At 46.6% G+C, this 15,131-nt stretch overlaps 1 protein-coding gene, 1 non-coding gene and 1 pseudogene across 4 annotated transcripts in view; all 3 read right to left on the bottom strand.

Moving 5' to 3' along the window:
* CDK5RAP2 (CDK5 regulatory subunit associated protein 2) overlaps window positions 1-15,131 on the bottom strand; it is a 156,725-nt gene that overhangs the window by 117,897 nt on the left and 23,697 nt on the right. For all 3 annotated transcript variants that reach the window (XM_016155936.2, XM_016155938.2, XM_016155937.2), the window contains 3 exons: window positions 12,006-12,082; window positions 5,474-5,597; window positions 2,839-2,993 (listed from right to left, as the gene is read on the bottom strand). In XM_016155936.2, the coding sequence (XP_016011422.2) occupies window positions 2,839-2,993; window positions 5,474-5,597; window positions 12,006-12,082 (356 nt within the window). The remainder of the gene's footprint in view (window positions 1-2,838; window positions 2,994-5,473; window positions 5,598-12,005; window positions 12,083-15,131) is intronic.
* On the bottom strand, window positions 6,539-6,654 carry LOC118600475 (annotated as a pseudogene).
* TRNAV-AAC lies at window positions 6,664-6,736 on the bottom strand. The gene has a single exon. It is a non-coding gene; the product is annotated as a tRNA-Val (tRNA).

Below are 15,131 nucleotides of genomic sequence, written 5' to 3'. Positions count from 1 at the left end.
TAAGACTGCCCTCTATGGGTTCGACTCCGAAGTCACCATATAATCAACTGGAGAGGTAAAGAGTCGCCAAACTGTACACTCAAAATGGATGTGCCGCGTTCTTTGTAACTCACACCTTGATAAAACTGAGTTCTTAGTTACCTTAAAACAAGTTCTAGACAGGGATGGAAATGAGTGGAACAGGCCTGTGGGGACTGTGGTCAGGCTGGAGCACCAGGCCCATCCACGGGGGCAGCCGCAATCCAGCACGGCCACGGCCCGGGCCCGCCACGCCTTCCAGGTTTTCACGAGAAGTTGGAAATCCAGACACTTACATGAAATTAGACTTTTGAAAACTATTAGCACTAGTTCAAACATTTAGAAACACTGTGTGGGCCAAATGAAACATATCTGTGGGCCACGTGTGACCTGCAGGCTCCTTGATGTCAAGTGCCTTAAAGATAGAGACTAGCTTTCAGCTCAGGCTGGAGGAGATCCAGCAGCTGAAGCACGGGCCTTTGAAGAGGGTGGCCAGCCCGGACGAGAAGGACATCCTAGTGAGGGCCCTGCCCAAGGCGGGTCAATCTGTGTGGCAGATCTGAACGCATGTCCCCAGGGCAAGGCCACAGACCTTTATTCCAATTCTGTGCTTAGCAACTCACCTTCCGGTCTGGGTTTAGCTTCCTAACAGGCCTGCCTTCAGGGAGGGCACACACTGCTCCTCCCAGGGAGACTTCCGTCAGAGGGCCGTGCCCCCAGCGAGCAGAAATCCAGAGCTGGCTCCTGGCTGCCGCACAGCTCTCTCTGGGAGTGTGGTGGGGCGCAGCCGCCCCTGAGACAGATGCATTCACAGTACTGGCAAGTCAGGTTTCTGTGCCTACCCAGCCAGACCTAGGGGAAACCCCAGGAAGACGCAGGCTTTGGCGAGGCCCTGACCTGACCACCCGCATCCACAGCAACCCCTACCTCCCGGACCAGTCAGTGCTCAAGGAGCGTTAATCCTTCCCAAATTTCCTCTTCCAAAACGGTGAGACGAGTTCCTGCACCACACGCCGACAGGGACCATTTGCCTCCAGGATTACCCTGAAATGTGCCAGGCTCCACACCTTGGCACGTGCTGTTCCCTGGAAGTGGCAGGGCTTCCTCACCCCACTCCCAGCACTCCGCCTCTGAGAAGCCCTCCAGGCCCCACGCCCCAGCAGAGCTGATCACTCCCTCCCGCAGAACTCAGAACTTACCCCTAACACCAATCAGGGCTTTTTTTTTTTTTCATTCACCCTTCCCATGCTGGGAGCTCCATATAAGGAAGACAGTACTCATCTCTCATTCCTGGCACCCAACCCAAGGCCTTGTTCCTGTAGTTGGTTAGGGAACGAGAATCGTTATCTCCTGGAATTCAGGCCTTAATCCATATACACAAGACCCTCCCGGGCTCTCTGGGATGCCCACAATCCCTCAACCCAACATGGCCCAAATGAAAGCTCGTCTTCCCACCCCCTCCGCCCCGAAACACCTCTTTCTCCCCATTTTCCCTCAAACTCAGCAAACTGCACGACCATTCCAGTTGCTCATGCTCAACGCCTGGGTGAGGGTATCTGTCCACAGCCTTGTCCCTCAGTCCAAAATCCAATCGGCCGCCAAGCCCTTCAAGCCAACATGTCGAATCCACCTTCTAAATTCTTATCCTTCTCTGTCCCTCATTCAGTCACCTCAGTCCTGGTCATCAGCATCTCCTCTGGACTTCTGTATCAGCCTTGGGGTCAGGCTTCCCACCCAACCTGATGGCCAATCCATTCTCCAGGGAACAGCCAGAGGGGCCTCTCTCAATTTCATTCTGATCCTATCTCCCACCCCAGCCCCCACCTCTTAACTCTTTTGAGGCTTCTCACATGCCCTGAGGGCAAAACACGGCCCCTTCATTAAGGCCCCCAGGACGTCTCGGCTCCTCTCCCCTCTCTCGTCCCACCTCCCTTTCAGAAGAGGACACTCTGCCATGATGCACTTCTTTCAGTTCCTTGACCATTCGGGGTGTTCATTTTGCCTCTGGACTTTCACACAGAAGGTTCCTAAAGCCTGGAAGACCCTTTCTTCTTCCTTATCCTAGTACTTCCTCTAGGAAGCTTTTCCTAATCCCTCTAAACTGAATTAGATAAATATGTCAATCCAGAACTTATCCTACCCAGCCATTATCACTCTGTTCCTCTCCACTCCTTCCACCAAGTTGGATGATGAGCTTAAAGGCTGCCTAAAGGCCAAGTGTTTCATCCATCTGTCTGGGCCAAATGGTACACATTTTATTCCTGGACCATCAAAGAGCTCTGTACTTGGTCTATATTGTCTTGGCCCCTTGTATGGTACTGCTCTGGGCCCTCAGCTTACATTCAAAGATAATGATGAAAAACTGGTCACACAGAAGCCATTCGTATTTATTGTGGGAATGTAGTCGCTTACTGTTCCCTTTGGAAAAATCCGGAAGAGAAATTTCTCCCTGACGATGTTAAGTAAAACTGGGCTTCTCCTGAGTTACTAGCTTGTTTTATTTTGCGAGCAATCTAAATCGTGTCCACCAAGATTGTTTTTCCCTTTTTCCTCTGGCTACCAGGAAGCTTAAAGCTCAAACTGAATGTTAAATTTAGCTTCTGAATTGAAATTTCCAGCATGAATTTCTATCTACTAACTCTATCTCTGTCCTCAGATCACTACCCCATTCCTTTTCCTTTCACCCTGGTTTTATCCCTAATTTTCTCACTGAGGGGAACAAGAAGAAAAGGGAGAAGGAAAACGGAAGGAAGGGAATACTTCCTCCCCGGGGCTGCCAGATAAACGACTATCAGCGTATCACGGGGACAAATGCCAGACCTGTCTTTCTCTTCCAGGACCAGGGCCATATCCAAGTTCCCCTCGTGCATCTTCTCCATCTCCGAAAGCTTGTTTTCCAAGCTCAACCGAAGAGCCTTCTCCATTTTCATCCCTGCAAAGGCCTTTTCCAGTTCTGCTTGGGCGGCTTTCACCTCCTAGAGTTAAATTAAATGCATTTGATGCAATTTTTCAATACAATTGGGAACATTTTGAAAGGGAATTGGATTAAAATATAAATATGTATGACTTTTTCTCCAGCACATTTCCCCTCCCTGAATTGTACTATACATGGAGAGAATCGGTAATAAAAACATTTGCCAGCCATCCTTCCCTCTTGTATCCTGAAGAGTAATAGGCATTTCCAATGGAAAAGACTTGACTCTATGAGAACTGTTTTGGTTTTGAAAAATCAGATCAATATTTACAGCTCAATGAGAACAAGGAGAAATATGCCTCTCAATACCTAAACATACATAAATTTTAAAGAGTCACCATAATCTCCATCTAAATTCATTCCACACCCCACCGCCCCCTCACTATTTTTTTAAGATAATGACTACACGACTCTAAAGCACATTTTCTATATCTCCAAAGTGATTTAGGTGGGGGAAAAACTCTATGTTCTTCCTGAGGGCTCACAGAAGCCAATAGGAAATTAACTAAATCTCACAGGCAGTGCCTGTGTTAGGGGAGAAGGCCCTGGTGCCCACAAAAGTGACCTGGGGGTAGACAGGCCTCTCTAGCTCCTCGTGTCAACTGCCTCTGATTACCTCACGAGGATAAAAGCCAAACTGAACTGGGTTCGAATCCCAGCTTTCCCGCTTATTAGCTGTGTGGCCTTGGGTAGTCGCTTAACCTCTCTGAGCCCCAGCTTCCTCCAATCTATAAAACAGGGATAACCATCGCTCTGCCAGGGTGGTTGTGAGACTGTCAAACGCCTGCTGCATCGCAGGAAGCTGGAAAAACGCCGGCTTCCTCCCTGCCCTTTCCCTCCAGTGCCGCCCCCACCACCGTCCCCAAGAGGCCTGCCTGTCAATCTCAGTGATGGCTGCGGAAAATCATTTCCCAAAATTCTGAGACAACAAACAACAGAACCTATCATTTACTGAGTTCCTACTCAACGCCGCGCTTTGCAGCGAGTTCTATTTGTATTATCTTTGATCCTCACTCAGCCCTGAAGAGTTACATACTGAAAATGCAGGCTCTGCCGCCAGACCACCAGGAACTCGCTGCCTGGGTCACCTTGAGCAAGTGACGTACTCTGTGTCACCACAGTTTTCATTTTGTTTTTAAAGGATGATAAAAGGATTTACCTCCTACGTTCATTGGTGGGATTAACTAGATCAATGCATGTAAAAAGCTGAGAAGGGTATTTCACACATGGTAAGCCCTCGATGAACTGTTAGTTCCACTGCTGTTATTACGATTCCTACTGCAAAGCAGGTCTCACTAGCTTCATTTTACAGATGAAGAGGCAAGAAGCCGAGGGAAAACAAATGCCTTACCCATGGTGACTAAGCTAGGGAGAGAGGGTGAGGAGGGGTGCACGCCCATACCGTCAGCTACGCTGGCACGCCGAAACGCTGGGAAGCGCTCCCTGGGAAGAGGAAGATGGGCAAACGAAAAGTCTCTTTAAAAGTCTCACAATCATCCTCACTAAAACGCAGAACTCGGGCTCCGAAGGCCCTTCTTTGGGTTCCAGCTGCTCCACTAATGACCGCGACGAAGTTTCTCGCCCTCTCTGAGCGTGCGTCCTCATCTGTGTTGTGGCCTTGATGCCTACACACCCCCACGAGGCCGATATAAGGGCCGATGCGTGCATCCTGACTATAAGATGCAAAACACAGCACAGGTGGACCCGCTTTTTTTGTATCCGGGATTGCTTTTTGGTGCTATTTCTCCTCAAAATTGCTAAGAAGGATCAGGGTTTCAGGGAAAGAAAGTGAGATGAAACGACAGATTTCGAAGACCGAAAAATTAAGTAATTAGTATTACATAATACCAGCTTTAAATGGAGGGCAACTTTTTAACACCTAGGAGACAGATTTCTAACCAAGAAACATCCCGACTTTGCATCAGTCACAGGAAGCGACTGAGAGTCAGCAGCAGAGGCAGCTGCACACAGCGCCTCCCGGGAAAGGCATTCCAAGAGCACTGGCGGGAGGTGGCGGGGAGGCTGGCAGGGCCCGCAGGGCCACGCAATGGCCTACGATCCAGGAAATCTGGTTCCAAGCTTAGCCACTGTTGGGGGAGTGACTGCCCCTCTCTGGGCCTCAGTTTCCTCTTCTGTAAAATAAAGGGACTAAAACTAGACAGTAAGATTGGTACTACAGCAAGAACACAGGCTTTGAAATCAACAGCCCTAACTTTCAATCCAGGATTAAACCGAGACTGGGCAGTATTCCCCTCTGTAGCTCAGTGTCCTCACCAACAGGAACGAGGACAACGCTGGCCAGTCTGCAGGGCATAAGGGTGTGAATTCTACACGTGGGGCTGGAGTCCCAGAGATGCTCAATAAGGATGACACTTGTTCCTGCTGACACTCTGACGGTTTAGGAAAAGGAGATCAAAATTCTGCCTGTTCCGTTATAACCCACTGTGATAAACACACTCTCCTCGGGGCTTCCGGACTTGCCTCTTGCAAAAGGAATATTCTTTGGGTCAGGAGATCTTCGACCTGCTGCACCTTCTTCTGAGCATCCTCCTTCACCCGTCGAACTTCAGAGCCGCCCCCTTCGGCGAGGCTCTCCACCGCTTTGCTGTGAGAAGATGCAAACGTGTGAAATGCGTAAGGGCGACAGCCAGCTGGTGAGCTCAACCATCCCGAAAGACAAGGAACGTTTGTTAGTCACTTCTCCCACAGACCTGCGCTGAGCTTCTTTTAGTTTAATATTTGTAATTCAAAAACACCGACCATACAATATAGAAATGTATCACATCAATGCACTGTACACCTTAAATTTACACAATATTGTGTAAATAATTAATTGACACACTTATGTGTCAATAAAAATATGTATATATTATTAAAAAACAAGAAAGAAAAGAAAAAAGAATCATCTATCATCTTATCACTCAGGATAGCTAAGTTAACATTTTAGTGTATAGCCTTTCAGACATTTTCTACAAAAATAGAACCATACAGTACACATCTGTGATCTAATTTTATTGTTTAACACACTATAAACATCCTTTTGTATCAATAAATATAAATCTATATAATTTTAAAGGCTACATTTTAATTCGCTATTATGAAATATACTGCACTATATTAAATCAATCCTATTTTTAAAACATTTGTATTGTTTCTGATTTTACATATTTGTCTAGTAATACTAATAAAACTCTGAGAACAGTACAATGTACTCAATAAATGTTAGTGTTATCGTTTATTAACATAAGCAATGTTATAATGTATGTATATTATCCAGGGTCAATTCCTAGAAAAGGAATTACTAAGTCAAAGTGTAAATAACCTTTCAAGATTTTTTTTGATAGCTATTGTCAAATTTCCCACCAGGAAGTTTTCCACAAAGTATACCCCTCCCCCAGTGGTAAAGAAGGCAGAGAGCTGGTGTGACAGGCCAATGCACAAAGGAACAGTATGCAACGTAAATAAACCAGAGGGACGAAGTGCTTGTATGCCCTGTCTTCTGCCAACCGAAGGGGAAAGTATTTTTGGTTTTGTTTTTATTATTTATGCCTACAGCACCCGGTCTTCCTAGGCGGTCTCCCATCCAAGTACTAACCAGGCCCAATGCTGCTTAGCTTCCGAGATCAGACATCGGGCTTGTCCAGGGTGGCATGGCCGTAGACCACGGACTGTGGCTCCACTGGGGCATGACCCCAGGACCTTCTACGTGTTAAACAGACGTGCTGACCGCTACACTATGGAGCCACGTCCAGGAAAGCATTTTAAATACAGGACTAGCTACCACTTGGGGCACAAGGAGAGAGCGTGCGAGCAGCCCACACTCCACGCTAGTATAACATACAATACAGAGTTCACATTGCTGGGCACCATGGAATATCCTCGCCGCCTGGCAAGCAGTGGTAGGGATGGCACATGAAAATTGGTCACAGGACCTCAACCACTGATGCTTCTCATTTTGATTCTTCCCAGAAGAAAACAAAGAGTCAGGTATGAATCCGTGAGACACACACTCAGAGAAATTCTCATCAGATTTCTAAAATGACTGCAGGTTTTCCAGAAGGCAGAATAATATAAAGGAAATGGCTCCACCTAAAGCTGGTTTCTCAGAAAAACTGCAACGGAACAAATCCATCCAGCAGCCTCCCATGCCCTACTTTGGGGGTATGTAAGGTTTTTTCCAACCAAAAGCCATGTGATCAGGCATGCACATGCACAGGCCATGTGAATTTTTGGCAGAGAACAATGTAAAGTCAAGAGGGTCATACTTGCTGTCCAAGTCTCAAACAAAGACTTGGAGCCGCCTGCAAATAAAGACTTTATTCATATCTTGTTTCCTTTCTTTCACCAATAAGCCTTCAGAAGGCCCCAGTGTCATGATTTCATCTTCACGGAATTCAGTGTGAACAACTGGAAAGAGAGGGCAGATCTGAAGTGGAACAGATCTGCTTCCGAATTTTTAGTCTATTATGTCCTTAGTGTGACTTGGGGGAAATCGCTTCTTACGTCTCGATTTCCTCATTTGAATAATGAGATGAGGACTTCTTAGAATGAATGTGCTAACCACGCGGTGGCCGCCGCCGGGTGCCCCTTCCTCTCTGATCCGAGTGCTGCATGACTGCCTGTTGTCCCTGAGGCCACCGCAGCGCTGGCTCCTGCTGAGATTCTCTGAGAGGCGCTCATTCTACCCTCTGCTGGCATCTGAGCTGAGAAGAGATGATCTGCTGGCCGGAGCTAAGGCTACCACTGCCGCTTCCTGATTAATGCCGTGAAATGTCCCGAGCCCCCACTCTTTCATCTCATTTCTTGATCAGTACTGTCTGGAATTCACGGTGACTCACCATCGTTTTTCTGTCACTCCTCAAGAGGCGTTAAATATGGCTGCAAGAATTCTGGACTAAAAGCTCTTCCTTCCTGAGCCTTACATGAAGGATTTTTCAAGGCCTGAATTTCTTCTAACCACCCTCGGCTTAGAGCCCTTGGACTTTATAGAAGCATCCTCTAGAAAATGGCTCGCTCATTACCCCATCCGCCCCCTCCATCCCGACCCTCCATCCTCGTCCCTCCCTCCCCATCTTCCATCCCCATCCCCACCCTCCATCCTCGCCCCCCACGCCACCCAGCGAGTGCACATACACCATCTCCCTCCTATCAGCCCAGATGGAACCTTTGTTTTTACAGTCAGCACCACATTCGCTGTCAAGAGGCTGACTACAATTTTTAACAAGTAAGGGTATTATGCAGTTTGTTTGCATTTTAGTTATACCAATAAAATATACTTCCAATAATAAATGTTCCAACTTTTCATTTATCATCTTTGCATTTTACAGTTACTGTAGCAGTAAAATTTATACTCAGCAGTATGGTACAATTTTCTTCTACTAATGGAATTATTATTTTTGTTTTTGTTTTAAAGCTACAGGGATAAAATTTACTCTCGACGACATGTCTGCTTTTGTTTTTAATGTCCCCGTATGGTAACTGATTAATAGAACAACGGAAGCCCGTGAACATACATGTTTACTTCAGAGCGAGGCAGACCGGCCCCGGCGCTGTGACCAACGTGGGCAAGTTCCCCACTCCCGGGCCTCAGTTTCCTCTTTCCTCACTTAACTGCTGTAAAATCAAGTGCATTAAAGCACATCAGGTGCCAGGTACAGGGTTTGGGGCAAAGAAGAATCTCGGTAAATGTTAGTTCCCTCCCTCTACCCTTTCTTTCCTTATGACATTTAGGCCAACAGATGGGACGGACAGCAAGACCTTATGAGAGGAAAGGTGGAGCGAAGCGGATCCAATCCAGCTTTCCAACTCGATACAAAAAGAACCTTCTATAAACACCGCCCTCGCTACTCTTTTCAACCATTAACATTTCCTCTTGATTCTTTCCATTCCAATTATAGCTTTTCCCATATCTCCCATCCACCCCTCCCCCCAAAAACCAACCATAGAACTCAAAAAGAGAATGTATATCAAGATAATTTTCCATCAACAAGTATGAACCGCACACACGCCGCTCGGTCCTGGGCAATGAGAGGTCAAGGGGAGGCACACTTAGCAGATGCGTGGAAACAGTGTGCATATCACGTCTACGGCAGGGAATTCACGCGAACTCTATGAAGTAGCAACAGCTGTGGCGCAGAGGCCACAACCTACCTCTTGGTAGAGCCGACCCAGAGCCCCTGCCTTTTCTATGAGCCCTGTACTCCAACGATGGGGAAGAAGAGGCTCTTGGCCTTAGAAGATGCATAGTCATGTTGGAGAAATGAGAAACACACATAAAAATAAAATAAAGAATATAAAACCTAGCGCTGAAGCAGGAGTCACGGGCCTAAGTTCCAAGCCCGGCTCTGCTCTTTCCGGCTGGATGATTTTAGTCACAGCCCTGCCCTTCTACAGGACAAAATTCCCTCCCTGCTAAAATGATGTTTTCCTCGAGATTTGACTCTCAGGAAAATGATGGGATGCAAACAGATGTCAAAGTGTTTTATAAAGTCAAAAGTGCCACACACATTTGGGACTGTCATTATGTGCCACAGAAGTCTGTGCAGAGACTGACGTAGGCCAGGGCAGTCCTGTGGGACCCAGCGTGAGCCTTTCTGTAGAGTGGACAGAAAGCCAGGCGTTTGGGCAGGAGGGGCTGGGAAGGGGAAAGGTTCCGCCAGGGCCAAGTCAAAGCGGGGGGAACAAGAACATCTTTAGGATCTGTGAACTGTGTTTGGGATAAAAAGTTGGAAGAGAGAAAGCTGGAGCAGCTAAATCATCGTGAACATTCTTAAACAACTCATGACCTGAACCCCCAAACCCTGACATCTGCCTTCCCATCCATTACCACATCCTGTTAACTCTGCTTCCTAAATGTCCTTCCAATCCACCCATCGCCTCCGTCCCTAACCTGTCACCTAAACTACTGGACTAGCCTAACCGGTCCCCCTGCTTCTATGCGTGCTCCCTCTACAAAACGTTTCCCACTCAGCGTCCAGAGCGGCCTTTTAAAAAACAAAACTCTGACTGAGTCGCAAAACCCATTAATGCTTTCTCTTGGATCTCAGGATAAAGACCAAAATTCCTAGTGAGGCCTCAAGACCCTGCAAGTTGAGGCCGAGCCCCTCAGACTCCTCACATCTCCACAGACCTTCCTGCCCCCTTCCCCCTGAACACTTTCACCATTCACCACTCTGCCATGTAGCTGGTTTCTTCTTACCCCTCAGATCTCGCCTGGAACGCTACCTCCTCGGGGCTGCTGCCCTGAAATACATCCCTCTTTGTAAATCTACTCCTGCTGCCACAAACTCTCACGGCTCCCTCGATTTTTCTCATAGCTCTTCTCCCAGTTTGTGCTGACATGTTTACTGTTATTTTTGTTTGTGCCAGTATCTTCTCACCAGCAGCCCCACCAGAACGAAGCCCCACGTGTCTGTCTGGTTCACCACAGCAGCCCCAGGAGCTCAGCCCAGTGCAGCACGGAACAGCTGCTTAATACATATTTTCTGAAGAAACTGATATATCAGGTCAGACCTCAAAGGGCCCTGAACACTAGTTTGGGCAGTTTGGGGAATCTCTGCATACAAACATGTGCACGAGCCCCCAAAACACCCAGCCCTGCGTGCTGGTACCGAGGAGTGCACAGAGCCTTCGTGAGTTCCTGAGTTAGCGAGCGGTACGTCTGACTTAACACAAGTCCTACCCAAGACCTGCAGCCGGCCGGGCATTGAGTATGAAACAGACAGAATTCTAGTACTGACTTCCAGGCCTGGAAAAGTAGGCTTGACAAACCGCCTAGAGAATGATGAACGACGTGTGTCCAAAAAAAACAAAAAACTTGTTAACTTGCTTTATTCACTCATTCAGAAAATACCATGTGTGCAAGGTCAAGCCTGGGCCTGGAAACCTCCAGTCTGCGCAAAGCCAACAGCCATCTACCTTCCGGCTGCGGGCCCTGTGGCAACAGAAGGAATGACATGGCCCCGCCCGTCGCAGCGAGCTGCAGCCAGACTCTGTCCTCGTCCCACACTCACAGGAGGCCCACCGCCGTGACCAAAGCAGCAGGTCTCCAGAGCTTTCGGCCAGACGCTTGGGGGTCGGGCCTGGGAAGTCTCAGTCCAGTCTGACCGAGCGGAACTCGGCACACTGCGGTGTCCCCACTGTACCCACAAACACCCTCTACCGCTGCACCTCCATTACACAACTCGCCAGTCTCTGATGGGCTCCTCGAGTGCGGGAATGTCTCTTGTCAAATCCTCAGAGTGTGATACCAGTAATTACACAATAAATGTTTATGAATGAATGAATAAATAACCAAGTGAGTCACAGGCTATATTCTCTGAACCGTGCTTGTTGTTCAATAAATATTTAAATTAACTGATTGATTAATTAAAATAACAGTTTTCAGATGTTCTTTAAGCAAAACAGAAAAAAAAAAGAGCAACTCTGGTTGAAGCCCCATCCTCCGCCCCCTGCCTCGCCCACCGCAGGAGTCCTTCCGGGCCCCTTTGAGCCCCGAGTGCTTTTAGGGCAATGAATGAAGCTAATGATACACTTACGATCTAGATGGTGCTCACAAATATATTGTTGAGGAAAGGGGCCAGACATACAGAAACAGTAGATGGATATCCATTGTTATAAAGTTCAAAAACAGGCAGAATTAAGCAACGGTGATGCTCCATGGTGGCCATCTTTGTGGGAGAAGGGAAAGGTCTGGGAGCACAAAGGGGACTTCCTAGGAACTGGTGATGTTCTGGTTTCCGATCCGGACGGCGGCCCCACGGGTGTGTCTGCTTAGTAAAAATTCGTCCTGCTGTCTAAATAAGACCTGTTCATTTCCCTATAAGTATGTGACATTTTAAAAGTTTGTTGAAAAATAATTAAATAAAAATGAACCCTCTTTGGGGTCCTCAAAGCCCAGATGGAGGACATCGGGCCTAAAGAGCACAAGGTTCTATTTTCCCTACCCACTTAGCCGCCACCACCAGAGCCCCTGGGTGACCTGCGAGTTTGTGACAAGATGACAGGTACTCACGAGGCTTTGATGAGCAGCCGCTCCCTCTCTTGGAGCTCCCACTTCAGACTTTCGACTTCCACCTTGAGCTCGATGTTCTTCCAGACAAGATTAGGAAAGAAAGGAAACAGTGTGAAATACAGGGCACATGCATGTCCACCGCGGGAAAAACGCCTTCGGCGTGGACTAACCGCGCGATGCTTGTAATGGGCCGACGTTAGATTCAAAACCTCGCTAGCCTCAGGGCACAGGGAAAAGGGAATTATCAAACACTGGTGGTCTCAAAAGAAAGCCCCCGATTTCTCAAGACTTGGAACAATTATGTAAATTTTCCAAGCCTCTAACAGCCAGAGAGCATTCGACATCGAGGCATAAATGTCATACGAGAGAGGCTGATTTAAAAATTGTTTGCCCTCTGCCAAGCAAATTTATAAGCAATTCTGTAGTTTGCTTTTACCGTTCCGAAGCAATTACTTCTGGTTGTTTACCATCATGCGTGTGCTGGTTGTAGCAGTGGGGACATGTCACAGCTTAAAAAAAAAAATAAAACATGTGGATGGATAAGAGGGAAACCTTGTCTCTGCCTGTCTCATTTCAATGTAAGATTTCAGGGTACTCACACAAAAAACAGCCACCGCACGGGGGAGCTGTCTATAAGGGACACCACCATGTTCTCCGATCGTCTTTTCTTAACCGGCTAGAACGAAGGGAGTCACGCGTGGCTTTGCATGAGCACATGAGAGCCCAAAGACAGAGTCTCTGGCACACGGATGGCAATGACAGAAAGTGAGGTAGTGGCGGGCTCCTCAAACCTGCCCACAGATGAGTCCAGCAGAATATTCGATCAATTTTTATAGTAGAAACAGGGGTCTGGGTGCACAGTTTGCAGAGAACTGCTATAAATCCAAGATTTCTTTGAAATTTTGCTCCCGTTTTACTTTAATAATTCATGCCAATTTTACATTCTACTCCATAATACATGCGTATCCTTTTAAGTAAAAATGACATTTCCAGTAAAACTGACAATCTTGGCAGACAGGCCTCCCTCCTTCTAGCCAGAATGGAAAGGTCACGGGTTTGGGACCAGAAGGGCGTGGGTTCAAATTCTGCCTCCAGGAGGAAACCATAAGTCCGTGGATGTTCATTTATTCATCCCCTCACTGCGCAGTCGCCTGTGTCAGGCCAAGCACTGGGTCCACTGGTCCACGAGGCAGACACAGGCCCTACCTTCATGCCAACACCGAACAGAAAACTGGACGTGTGAACCTGTAACTGCTCTCAGAAGCACAAGTCCAGGAGGTGAGTACGCAAGGTTTTTCTTTTCATATCCCCCAAGTAGCAAATGAAAAACAGAAAGTCCTCCTGACCTGGGGGATTTCAGGACTAAATGAGCTAACAAGTGAGAAGAGCCTAGAGACAGGGTTCAGAATGTGTAATTTTCCTCGGTGTAAAGCAATGGGAACTAAGGAAGTCATCTATGCAGCAGGACTTTTTATAGAAGAAACTGATCTTTGCATAAAGGACACTGAGTTACAGTGCACAATGTCTTCAACTGCACTTTGTGAGAATTATAGAAACACCCTTCAAACAGAGAATTCCTTTCCAGCATTCAGAAGGCCAGAGCTATGTAAGAGCTGATATCATAGATTCTCTGTTTTCTGATGAACCAACTGGCACTCCAACCTAACGAATTTAAAAGAACAGATAGCTACCGTGTCCACTAGACTACATTTTGCAAGTTCAATCCCTCAAGTTACATGGTGACCATAATTTCCAAACCAAAAATCAAAGATATCTTATTAGCTAAAAATGGAATAGCATTATAAAAGAATTTTAAAAAAGCTCTTAAACCACTGGTAAGATATCCAAGATACTGTTAAGGAAAAATGCAAGGTACAGAACAGAACATGCTTGCATTTAGGTAAAAAGGGGGTTTATACACATGCACATATACTCACATATGCTTGCTCGTATATACATAAAATTTCTCTGCCTAATAATATTGGTTAGACCCAAGGGAATGGAAAACAAGGGTCGAAGAAATTCTTTTCAGTGTATATCTTTTATGGCTTTTGAATTGTGAACCATGAACACCTACCCCCAAAATTAAACTGAAATGAAAATACAATAAAATCAGGTCATCTATATGGACAATGAAAAAGAATAGCGTAGTACCATGAGGCAGGCAGCCTTGGGTTCAAAGTCCACCTCAAGAGTAGCTACGACATCGAGCAAGTTACAAATCCTCCCTGAGCTTCCGTTCCTTAGCCTGAAAATTGAGGATAATCTCCACTGCAAAAAAGGGCTCTTGAGAATGAGAATAAGCTGATAAAGCACAAATGTCCTGGACAGTGCCTGACACAGCAGGCAATTAACATGCATTGGCTTCCTATCACCCTAGAAGTTCTGAGATAGATGATAATCATACTTATGTATAAAATGTTTTAGGTTACTGATTTTCCTTTAAAAATCTGACTGCATTGCCACTTCCTCCCAAGAAAAAGAGGACATCCTCATCGTCTTTCTACCCCCACAATGAAAAAAGAAAATTGTGTCTTGAGGGACAAAGGAACTTTTCAATTCTTGAAAAGGCTCAGAAGTACAGTACGATCCCTCTCCAAGACAAGTCCATTTAAGTCCATGCGCAGAAACTCAAGCAGAGTTCTTTTTCCGCCTTCAAAAGTTTCCACTGGTGCAAACTTCGGAAGAGAAAAAATGAAATAATTCCCAAGCCAAGGGCTAATCCACAAGAGAAAGCCAAAAAATGGGCACGGAAATATTGTTTGTATTCATGTCTTTTAAAGAAAGCCAACTTCTTTTTTCAACTTTCAGAACCAAGGTTTGTTTTTAGGCAGAGACCTTCAGGTCAACACTTCAGACAGGAACAGACGTTTTCTTCTGTCAGTTATAAGCGAGCATACAAGGCATACAGAAGAGTCATATCACAGGAGAACTGACAACCCCAACTTTGGGCCGCCAACAGAAGCCTCAATAAGACCATGATGAGAACTGTTCAGCACTGACTGTGTGTTGGGGCTTTCCATCTGTCATCTCATTTGAATCCTCACAAATAACCCTATAACAAAGGGATTATCACTTAACTCTGGAAGCGAACCCAGAGAGCTTAAGTGGCTGGACTACAGCTGC

Source organism: Rousettus aegyptiacus, unplaced genomic scaffold (assembly GCF_014176215.1).
Source record: "Rousettus aegyptiacus isolate mRouAeg1 unplaced genomic scaffold, mRouAeg1.p scaffold_m13_p_3, whole genome shotgun sequence".
In the NCBI taxonomy this organism is placed as follows: domain Eukaryota; kingdom Metazoa; phylum Chordata; class Mammalia; order Chiroptera; family Pteropodidae; genus Rousettus; species Rousettus aegyptiacus.
The sequence above is the reverse complement of the archived record's forward strand: the minus strand, read 5'-3'. Positions and strand labels throughout refer to the sequence as shown.